Source organism: Eretmochelys imbricata, chromosome 5 (assembly GCF_965152235.1).
Source record: "Eretmochelys imbricata isolate rEreImb1 chromosome 5, rEreImb1.hap1, whole genome shotgun sequence".
NCBI classification, from domain to species: domain Eukaryota; kingdom Metazoa; phylum Chordata; order Testudines; family Cheloniidae; genus Eretmochelys; species Eretmochelys imbricata.
In genome coordinates this window covers 111,604,082-111,616,268 of record NC_135576.1, presented here as the reverse complement: position 1 = coordinate 111,616,268, position 12,187 = coordinate 111,604,082, and the positions used below count along the sequence as shown (strand labels likewise).

The 12,187-nt window shown below is 40.4% G+C and overlaps 1 protein-coding gene across 1 annotated transcript in view; it reads right to left on the bottom strand.

The window, feature by feature from the left end:
* Positions 1–12,187, bottom strand: part of DENND4C (DENN domain containing 4C) — a 118,292-nt gene that overhangs the window by 68,827 nt on the left and 37,278 nt on the right. Inside the window, exon 2 of the mRNA XM_077817698.1 lies at positions 4,604–4,925. Coding sequence (XP_077673824.1) covers positions 4,604–4,908 — 305 coding nt within the window. The 5' untranslated portion in view covers positions 4,909–4,925. The remainder of the gene's footprint in view (positions 1–4,603; positions 4,926–12,187) is intronic.

The following is a 12,187-nucleotide window of genomic DNA, read 5'->3' as shown; positions in this document are numbered from 1 at the left end:
GGAAAAAGTATCAGAATCTTAATTCAGACATCTTGGACAGAGGAGTGTTCAAGAGAGTATTTCTAAAATGCACCCTTCACATGACATTTTTATGACAAGATTAAATAAAATGTATGGGGGGGTGGGGGTGGGGGGGAAGAATCAAACTATTCCCAGAAAAATATACAGCATTGCCACCATAAAAAAAATATTAGTAGTCCCATAATTTTAATATTAGCAAAAAATATTACCTTCTACTTGAGTTTCAGAGAGGTTTCAAATTAAGGCCTATTTATAGTTCACAAGTGTTTAATATCACAGATAAAAAAAATTTTAAAAAAATTAACACTAAAATAAGTTTATTCTTGAAGCATGTTTCCAACTAGACTTCAGCTTCTAAAAAGGGGATATTGCATCCCTCAATCCCCACGGTAAATTTCATACATTTTCAAGTGCTACCAGAAAGATGCTTAAAGATCCCAGAATTAATCAATGATTTCAAACATTTTTAAGACCAGATGTTTAATCAGGCTTCGCAACTGCCTATCAGGTTCATAAAAAGGAAATTCACTAGGCTAGCAATGTGACAAAACCAAACCAGTTCCTGGCTTCATGCACAGTAATGAAATCCAGAAGCAGACTATTAGAAGAAAGGTATTTGTAACATTCCAGACCACAGAATCAAAATTTGATCTTTGGGACATGTAACTGTTAACCACAGCACTTCAGGTTTAGGTCACCCTTCAATACGTGAGCAAAGCCCTCTCTCACCAGTGTGTGATAAGTTTGCTTCTATTGAGTTCAGCTTCCACACAACCACCCCTTTCAGATTTATCAGCAGAGGTGCAGCCCTAATCAGAACATACAATTTACTCTTGTACAACATTTAGAAGATAGACCTTTCAAAGGATAAGAACTGTTCCCTATTTCAGTGATCTCATACTTTGGACCTGATCCACCACCTAATCAACGGGAGGGGCTTTCTGCTGACTACAATAGGATTTAGATCAGGACTTTTACTTGGAACATAGCCATCCATTTCTTCAGGATAAGTGTCTCCTTCTCAAGTGACTCAGAATGTCTCTGTTCACCAGATTCAATTCATGTCACAGGCATATGTTCGGTCCTCAAATCTACTAGATTTAAGACATGTCACAATGCATCAATCAACAGCACTTAGAGGAAAAAGTGCTGCTTTCCCACCATCAAGGAAATCTGTAAAAATAATTGATCTAAAAATACTAGGACCAATTTCAAATAATACATGAACTACTGCACTGTTTTATACCATATTCTAGTACAGTAGACCCAGGGCTCACTCTAGTTTGATTTCTCCTCCTGCTTCAAGCTGGACCTCTGACTCTATTGGCCTTTGTATTAAGCAAGTCTCTGCAGCACAGCAACCCTTCCTATCTCTGTTAAAGAGAGTTAGGAAGGCAATTTACAAATATTAAATAGCAGGAGAAGCCAAAGCTAGCGCAAAAAATGTGGTGTGTCAGAAGATTTAGGAATGCCATTAAATTTCTACTTATACTAGCATTATTAGGTATCACAAAGCCTAAGTCATTATTTGCCTCATGTAATTATTAATTTTCCCATGTAAATGTGAAAAACAGGATTCTGTGAAATGGGCCGTAAGGCATTATGGAACACTACAAGTATTACAAATAGCTCCCAATTGAACATGGTGTAGTCCCCTCATTGAGAGTTGGTTTAACTCTCATCTGCTTTGAGATGAAATTTGGTGAAGACAGATTTTTAATCAGTCAATATTTCTGCAGGTACTCTCTTTAAAAAAAAAGCAGACAGTACGAAATGGGTCCAAGACACAGGTTACAAGGACTCCAAAATTATAAGCAGCTGAAAGTCAACAATACTTCTGGAGGATTATTTGTGAAAAGAGAACTCAAGTGCATGTTTTCTGGGCTACCCAGGACAGGTTAGCTTTCCTTATTTGTGCATTCAGTACTGTGTTCAACTCTTCACTATCATTGAACAGTAAGAGATTCAAGAATTGTGTCTTTTATTTAAAATGTTTAGAAGAGGTATAGAAGCCCCTGCCAGGTGGTTCTAGGGGAGGAAAGAGGGAACACATGCATACACCCCTCACTTCCTGCAAGGTGGGGGGGAGGCTTCAGATTTCAGACACTTAGCTTCAGGTTGTTAAGATGGAATCGGTCTCTCTCTCACTCTCTCTCACACACACACACACACACACACACCCACCCACCCACCCACCCCCATCCATCAAGGCAGCATCTTATTTAGACTCCCAACATGCTCCCCTTTCCTAGAAGCTGAGGGAAGCTTCTATCAGTTTATCTATTCTACCCACTCTTTGGCTGAATGGTTTAGTCCTCTGGCTGTTCAGTGTCTGGCAAGTCTGAGTCAATGGGGGGGGGGAAGAGAACAGAAGAGAAGTAGAGTATTGACAGATCTTGGGAGAGGCAGTCTGAGGGGGAACACAGTCATGACACACTTTGCACAACTCAGAGGTGGAGGTGTGGATAGGGCACAAAAAGTAACTTAAAACCACCTTTGGAGATTCCACTGTCCTGGGTCTGCCCTGGTGCCAATGTGGACCCCAGTTCAATTTTGAACAGGCTGGAAGAGGACTTTATAAGCGCCACAGGGGAAATAATTCCATTGTACTGTAAGCCTGAGTTTTACAATCCATCCCTCTCCAACTTTTCTGAGACAAGTTCCAGGAGGAAGCAAGCCTGTATGCTTTCTATCTAAAAGAGTGTTTTTTGCACATTTGAAGTTTCAAAATTCATCACAGTGTTTTGATATACGAGAAGGTTTACAAAACTTGAGGTTCTCAACTCTGAGAAGTCTAATTTCATGGTCCACATGCAACTACAAAAATATCTTGGTCTAATTAGTCCTCACTAAAGATATCTAGAAATATTTGTGATTAAGGATGTGAGGATAATTTTGGATTTATTGGTTACAATAATATAAAACTCGAAGGAGCTTTAGTAAAGCTTGTCAGTTTGTAAACTCCTTGATTGATTTTGAAAGACTTACAAATATCACAGACAAACAAACAGAGCTGTTACAGTTCTGCAAAACAAATATATTTAGTTTAAATACAGAAGTAGAAGTTCTTCAGGAGCATGTAAGCTTCATAAATCAAAAAGCTGTGGTTCCAAAAGAATAAGTAAATTTAGACACCCCAGCAGAGCTCTACACAAGGTCCAATCTCTGCAAAAAAAACCTGTCAGAACATATAAGAAACACAATCTCACAGGTGATCATAGGACAGTACAGTGATGAGGGCCACATAAGAACCTAGATACCTGAAAACCCTAAGGACTCTGGTTCAAGCACTACCAAATCATTCTACTCCACTAAGATATTAAAGGTGGCTATTTTCATAGTTTGTGTGCATTTATTCCCACATGTTCATAAGTCTTCTAAAATCACCACCTTCCAGTATGGCGTATAGCAGGGGCGGGCAAACTTTTTGGCCTGAGGACCACATCAGGTTTCTGAAATTTTATGGAGGGCCGGCTAGGGGAGGCTGAGCCTCCCCAAACAGCCAGGCTTGGGTCAGCCCCGGCCCCTGCCCCCTATCTGACCCCCCCCCTGCTTCTTGCCCCCAACAGCCCCCACAGCACTCTTGCCCCATCCAACCCCCCCGTTCCCTGACGGCCCCCCCAGGACCCATGCCCCATCCAACCACCCCTTCTCCCTGTCCCCTGACTGCCCCCAGAACCCCTGCCCCTGCCCGCCCCCCGCCACTCCATCCAACCCCGCCTCTCCTTCCTGAACTGCCCACCAGACACCTGCCCCCATTCAACCCCCCTGTTCCCCACCCTCTGACCGCCCCAACCCCATCCACACCCCTGCCCCTGGACCACCCGCCCCGAACCCCCTGCCCTCTATCCAACACCCCCCCACACATACTCCCTGCCCTTACAGTACTGCCTGGAGCACTGATGGCCAGCGGCACTATAGCCACACCGCCCAGAGCACCGGGACAGGCGGCCGGAGCTCTGCAGCCCAGAGCATTGTGCCGGTGGCACAGTGAGCTGAGGCTGCAGGGGGGGGCCAGGGGCTAGCCTCCGGGCCAGGAGCTCAGGGGCCAGGCAGGAGGGTCCCTCGGGCCAGATGTGGCTCACAGGCCGTAGTTTGCCCACATCTGGCATATAGTATAGTGTTTTCTGTTTCTGGTTTCCTTATGTTGTTAACTATACATTCACCACTTTCCATGTTCTTCCCTCTGGACCTCTCTACAATTTCTATGTCCCAGAAAAGAATCTAATGTATCCACTTTTATGTCTCAACTCATCACAGTGTAGTCTCATCATTATTGATTTAGACATATTCCACTTGGTCATTTTGACAAATATTATTTAAGAAGAATGTCACTTGTCTCTTGCATTGAATTTCAAAAAGGGAACAAATCTCTCTCTCTCACACACACACACACTCTTCAGAGTTAAGTGACAGATCTGACCAGGTTATTAAAATCAGCATTATCATTATGTAAATAAAAATTCATGCTCTTTTTTTTTTTTTTTTTTGCAAATCCTTGCTTCAGTAACAATCCAATTCTTATTCTCTTTCTACAAAAAGTCACGTATGATAAGCAAACAAATAATTAAAGGACTCTCACCCAACGTCAGTAAGCGGTGGTTTGTCCCGGCCCCTCTTGTAGCAAAGAAAAAGCTCTGGACTTTTAAGACTCCCATAGTTCAAGTTGGCTTGAAGGGCCGTGGGGGTGGCTTCAACACAGGTGTAACCCTCAGGCACTGTTTCACCAGCTGACTTGATGATGACAGCTAGGTCTGTAATTGGAGCCTTTGGACCAACTGACTTTGTTTCAAATCGGTTTACTTCTTGGTCCAGAGAGGTAGAAGTATCAGTGAGTCCTGCCACTACAAAGTAGTCGGCCACCCTTGGACCTTTGTCTTCTATCATGGTTGTCTCTGTACTTCCTGAAAAAGAAGGAAGTGAACAGGTTGACAACTTTCACATGAATTTTCTATGTTATCTTCTTCACAAGAGCTAAGATTACAGAAATAAAAGTGTTTTAAAATTAATTTTAGTAAATCAAGCATTTCAATATATAATCCCAAAAATTACATGAAAGATGTAGAGCAAGCCCCAGGATTAATCCTCCCAAAGGTTCATACTGCTCAATGAAATACAATATTGTACGTATTGGAGTTTCTAGTTATGCCATCAAAAGGTGAGTTTGGGTATTAAGATCAATGAACAAATGAACTAAGAAACTTGATAGTAGGTACTTTAAGGATTCCTCTGGTTAGGAGCTGGAAGGGGACAAACAAAGAGGGGTCAGTTGGCATTTGTCAACTTTGCCCGACCTTAAATCCTCTCAGGGTCATCAATTCATTCAGGTACCTACAATGCATCTCCTCCAGTTAAAGTGTATATTCTTCATTGCTAGCGTCCTTAAGGCTAATCCATGGCCATACATTAAAAAGCTGTATTGTTCCCTTTTACACATTCAGCTTCAGTGTTAAGTTGCTATGCACAACAAAGAAAGCAATACAAGTTATGTGCTTACTACAGTATCTTTTGCACACTTCATTTTATTTCAGAGTTGAGAAATAACACTGCAGCCTTCATGCCTTTGCCTAGCAATTTGAACATCTGGAACTGATTTTACACAGCTGCGTATCCGTCATCATATTCCATCAGCATATGTCACCACTCAGTGGCACATTCCAGGCCTGGAATAACCTACTGTTCTGCAGCATAGGATGAATACATCTCTCTTCTGGAATAATGAAGTGCAATTTCATAATGGTGAGAAAAGTAGCTAGCTGCTAGCCTGCATTTAAAAATCCTGGGTGCATTGAATGATTAGCTTGTCAGATCTTAGGAAATTCCTAGTTTTGCTCAGAAACAAGAAGAGAGACTTTTTGTAACTAACTTACTACCCATCACAATATCATGCTCTTGTGGGAGCCTCACAAGACTACACACAGAATATCAGAGTTGGAAGTGACCTCAGGAGGTCATCTAGTCCAACCCCCTGCTCAAAGCAGGACCAATCCCCAATTTTTGCCTCAGATCTCTAAATGGCCCCCTCAAGGATTGAACTCACAACCCTGGGTTTAGCAGACCAATGCTCAAACCACTGAGCTATCCTTCTTCTTAAACCAAAGCAGTACCATTGCTCCAGCAGAACTCCTAGGCCCAGTCAGCTATACCCAAGCTACAGTCCTAAAAGAGTGCAGAAGCTGAACTTCTGCCTGCACACCTTAGCATGTCCACCACTAGGGAGATTCCTGGAAACCCATGAGATTGGAGGATCCAGGTGTGTTGAATAAATACAGGGGGAGCCACGGAAATTGAAATTCTTCACATGGGGAAAAAAACACACCACTTTATTCTCAGGGTTTATAAAGTTCTTATTAAGTCTGTTTGCAATTTCAGTGATACTTTCAGGTCTATGGCCATCCAAGTCCTCTTCTCCACAACCAAAAGTAATACAAAGCTAACTGAGAGGGGAAGCAGACAGACACCGTTCCTTCTGTTAATGGCACCATAGGGTTTAAATCCAAGATTCCCTCCCCCAGACACCCATCTACCCATTACCTCATATACAGATATGAGGAACATAGTCAGGCAGCAAGGAGGAGGGAAGAGAGTAGAGGAGACAGTATAGTCACCCCTTTAAAACACAATCATTCACATAGGACAGGTCTGATGTTGCAGCAGAATACAAAGCCAAAGATTTGTCGGGTACATTTACACCAGCTTCACAGTATCTGTTATGACACAGATGAGGCACACTTATTTGCTCATCTGCATTTTAGCCTTAGCCACACTGCAGGATAAAATTAAAGTACAATAATAATTAAGCAAGAACAGGTAAAACATCTTAGCACTCCCCACAAAAACATTCCAACAAAAAGGTATGTCATGATGTCAGCCAGACAACAGAAGTCAAATAAAAATTCTCACATTTATCATTCCCAAGTCTAACAGTGATTGCAGGGACACTAGATCTGCTGGTGCAAGGTGAAGCATGCATCCACCTTCATGTGACGTGCTCACCTCCTTCAGGTCCAATCCTACTCCCAATGAAGTCAAGTTTTAAATTGTTTTCCTCTTCTTTACAATTTTACAGACAATTTTCTTTGCTTTCAGGGGGCATTGTTTTCTTCTCTTTCGGGTACATTTTTGAGTTTCCCTACTTCATCTAATAAGAGGTGAGATGGTCGGGTGGCCTCAGTTGTTGATGGCAACTAGTTTCAGAATTCTGAGCAAGTAGCCTACTGAAGCAGAGAAATTTGCACGTTATTCAAATCTCTACACTCTGGTCACTGGTAACCATTCACCAGAGTACAGGGATTTTTTGAACATCCTGTATTGTTTATTATTGAAAAATATTCGGTCCTATGATTATAGTACTCATACACCCACAACCAGAGTGCAGGGAATTGAACAAGTGTGAAACAGGCATAATGGTGATGCTTTTGTAACTCTGTAGCAGCCCTGTATTCTTAATTGCAGAGTCTGCACAACTTTTTTGTAATTGTTACTATCCAAGACTTCCAACACTGTATGGGCCAACTTTCTAATGTCTTCAAATGCTGAAATACAAGAGCCTCCATCCTCCAGATGCCTGAGATAGCCCCACAAAGTCTCTCTCAAATTTGTAACGTACCGCTTAAGTGTTCTCAAACCTCTCTACACGAGAGACACCCTGTTACAGAGCTCATAGCCAAGAGATCCTGTAGAAAGACATTCCTATTTTTGTTTCCCCTATTGAATGAAAATAATGACAGTTTATGTTGCAATTGTCAGTTTAGGGTACTAGGATGTAGTTGCACTACAGTGCAAATTTCCTCTTAGCTTTGCTCGTTTGTGGTAGGATTTTGCACAAGGATTTTACTACACCACTGGCTGAAATCCACACAAGTGTAGACAAGGCCTAACAGTCAGGTCACATTTACCTACTAGAGTTCTGGAAGACTCTTGGCTGCAAATCTATGGAAAACCTAGAATAGCTATTTGTTTTAATCTAACTGAGAGTACACCGGTTTACATCATAAGAGCATGTCCCAAAAGAGAATAGAAAAGGTAGGGAATATGAAATGATAGCAAGCTCAGGACAACTAGGTGGGTGTTGTACACCAGTTATGAGATGGAGTGGCCAGTCATTGTGTGGAGCAAGCCTGGCTAGCCTGCCTGTCTGTCCATACACTGCATCCTCAGAAAAAGGAACGATACCAGAGCAAGAGAACTCAGAGGCTTGCTTGCTAGTTACAGCTACAGTATTACAGCTGAGATTTTCTGGCACCATTACTGTGTGGAAATGCCTAGACTCATGAGAGAGAATTCAGTAGAAATAGAAAGTTAATAATATATATTCTCCCATAGATATACGCTACACTGCACAAACCTAGAGTTAGACATATTCCCTGGACTGAGACAAGGTAGTAGGGAAATTGCAACAAGGATCTAGCTTAATCAGGATTTGCACCTAAGTGAGTTGCGTATATGGTATTTCTTTAAATAGAAGAATCTCATGATTTTTCAGTTGTCAAAATAGTTAGAGGGACTCCATTTTGCCCCTGAAATATGTTGGTTAGCAAAGTAAATTAAGTGTTCTATATAAAAAGCAGGGCTGTCAAGTGATTAAAGAAACCAATTGCGATTAATCGCACTGTTAAACAGAATACCATTTAAATTTTTTTATATTTTCTACATTTTCAAATATATTGATTTCAATTACAACACAGAATACAAAGTGTACAGTGCTTGCTTTATATTTATTTTTGATTACAAGTATTTGCACTGTAAAAAATAAAAGAAATAGTATTTTTCAATTCACCTAATACAAGTATTGTAGTGCAATCTCTTTATCATGAAAGTTGAACTTACAAATGTAGAATTATGTACAAACAAGTTTGTTTACATTTACAGGAGATAATGCTGCCTGCTTCTTGTTTACAATGTCACCTGAAAGTGAGAACTGGCGTTGTCATGGTATTGTTGTAGCCGGCATTGCAAGATATTTACATGTCAGATGCCCTAAAGATTCATAGGTTCCTTCATGCTTCAACCACCATTCCAGAAGATATGCATCCATACTGATGACGGGTTCTGCTTAATAACAATCCAAAGCAGTGCAGACCGACGCATGTTCATTTTCATCCTCTAAGTCAGATGCCACCAGCAGAAGGTTGATTTTCTTTTTTGGTGGTTCAGGTTCTGTAGTTTCCACATCAGAGTGTTGCTCTTTTAAGACTTCTGAAATCAAGCTTCACACCTCATCTCTCAGATTTTGGAAGGCACTTCAGATTCTTAAACCTTGGGTTGAGTGCTGTAGCTATTTTTAGAAATCTCACATTGGTACCTGCTTTGCATTTTGTCAAATCTGCAGCGAAAGTGTTCTTAAAATGAACAACATATGCTGGGTCATCATCTGAGACGTCTATAAGATGAAATATATGGCAGAATTCAAGTAAAATAGAGCTGGAGGCATAAAATTCTCCCCGAAGGAGTTTAGTCACAAATTTAATTAACGCATTTTTTTTTTTAAACGAGCTTCATCAGCATAGACATGTCCTCTGGAATAGTGGACGAAGCATGAAGGGGCATACGAATCTTTAGCTCATCTGGCATGTAAATATCTTGCAGCACCGGCTATAACAGTGCCTTGAGAATGCCTGTTCTCACTTTCAGGTGACATTTTAAATAAGAAGTGGACAGCACTACCTCCTGTAAATGTAAACAAACTTGTTTGTCTGAGCGATTGGCTGAACACGAAGTAGGACCGAGTGGACTTGTAGGCTCTAAAGTTTTGCCTTGTTTTGTTTTTGAGTGCACTTATGTAACAAAAAAATCTACATGTGTAAGTTGCACTTTCACAAAAAAGATTGCACTACAGTACTTGTATGAGGTGAATTGAAAAATATGGTTTTGTTTATCATTTTTACAATGCAAATATTTATAATAAAAAAATACAAAGTGAGCAGTGTACACTTTGTATTCTGTGTCGTAATTGAAATTAACATATAGTATTTGAAAAAGTAGAAAAACATCCAAAAAATTTTAATACATTTCAATTGGTATTCTATTGTTTAATGGTGTAGTTAAAGATGTGATTAATCGCGATTACTTTTTTTAATCGTGATTAATATTTTTGAGTTAATCACATGAGCTAACTGCAGTTAAACAGACAGCCCTAATAAAAAAAGGGTACCATGGTCAATAAGAGTAGTTTCTTTCCATTCATTAGGTAAATGTAGAATTGTTATATTTTAAATAAAAAAAGGTACAAGTTAAACATAAAACGTCCCCCCCCCCCAAAAAAAGACCCTCTCTATATTTGTTGTGTAAGTTTCTCTCTAACAAACAGCAACTTTTTTTTTGCATGCTACCACGTGTCAGTCAGTACAAAGACAAGAAAATGCTTTGATAACATTATGGCAGTAGTTTAGTATTGCTCAAGTTCAAGATACATACAAGCATCTGGAAAAAGGAATGCTCTTCTCCCATTCTCCATCCCTTGCCCAACATGGCTAGAGTAATTTCTAGATCTTCAACATTTAAAAAGACAGACAGACAGAAATTACTCTGCTATGATCCCAGGCCAATAGGAAGAAATAAACACCACCAACATAGGACACACCTGATTCATCTACAATACATTAGGGAGACAGCAGACACAGGATGTTGGGATAGATATATAAATATATATTAACATTTTTATGTCATCACATTTTAGCATTTTACAAAGATGACCACATTTTAAGTGGCTACTAGACCTTTTATTTTTAGTGCTTTGAGAAGCTAGTAGTACTGGCTTAGCCAGACAATCCATTTACAAGGTACACCACAGTTTTACCAGTGTACCTTAGTCCCAGTCAAAAAGCTGGCTATCCTTATCCTGCAACTCTTAAGAGCAGGTTTCAGAGTAACAGCCGTGTTAGTCTGTATTCGCAAAAAGAAAAGGAGCAAAGACTGTCAAGTGAGACAAATTATGTTAAATTGAGTAGAGTTTTATAATGGAAGTAAAATGTTTTTATAATATATGGCAATAGAAAAAAAACAAACAGGCAGCATGAGCTTAGAGCAACTGATCCATAACTATGAAACAATATACTTCAGGACTCTATTAGCACACACAGGTATGAGTACAACTATGACAGGCAAACACATTGGAATTCTGCCTCTTTGGATTAACCCCAATTCCCCCCCCACACACACACTCCCCCTTTAAAATGCATATCCCCAAGCAGAGTATCCCTAATATATAGTCAGACACATATAGACCAACACAAGAAAAACAATATATAGGGCAGCACTGTTTGCATGTACTGCCTTAAGTCTTTACTTTATAAATTTATATTTTTGGTTAAAAAAAATAACAGGTACACATTACCAAACCTTCTGCTATCTGCTGCATATTCAGACAATTAAATTTCACATCTTCTCAATGCAAGCAACATTTTAAATCCGTATTTTAAGTCTACTTTCAGAGTACAGATCAGGGAAGGACAAAGTGAGAAATGTTTGTTACCGAGCAACAATGTTCCCAACTCTAACAATTTTATGGCCAATCACACAATATTTGGTGTTCTTAAAGCTGCAGTTCCTAAAGTCATGTGATCAACAGAGCTAGTCAGAAACTTTAGGGACTAAAAAAAGTGTTTCACTGAACCCACTACAGGAGCCCTGCCACGCAGACTGTCCCAGGGCTGCAGACCCCAGGACTTCAACCTTGGAAGCCAGCTACCCCCAGAGTGTAGCCCTCCCAGGTCCTGGAAGCCCTGGCCACTGCTCAGTGAAATGAATGTCAGTTTTGGGTATGTAGTTTTGGAAATACCATGCTTCAGTATTTTTAAAAGAAAATTTTTCATTTGCTGAACAACGTTGGAAAATTTGGTTTGTTTCAATGCAAACAAACAATCTAAATTCCAAAACCTCAAGTGTTTAGCCCTCATGGTTGCAGAGAAAAATCCTACAAATATGAATTTTAAAGACAACCAAAAGGCAAATAAAAAGGAGAGGTTATTCACTTGCACATTAACTGGAATTTGAGATGTGTTCCCTTGCAGGAGCTCCATACATTGCCAACTTTCTAACCACACAAAACTGAACATCCTTGGCCCACCCCTTCCTGAGGCCCCGCCCCTCGCTCACTCCATCCCCCCAGCCTCTGTCCCTCACTTTCCCCCACCCTCACTCGCTCATTTTCACTGGGCTGGGGCAG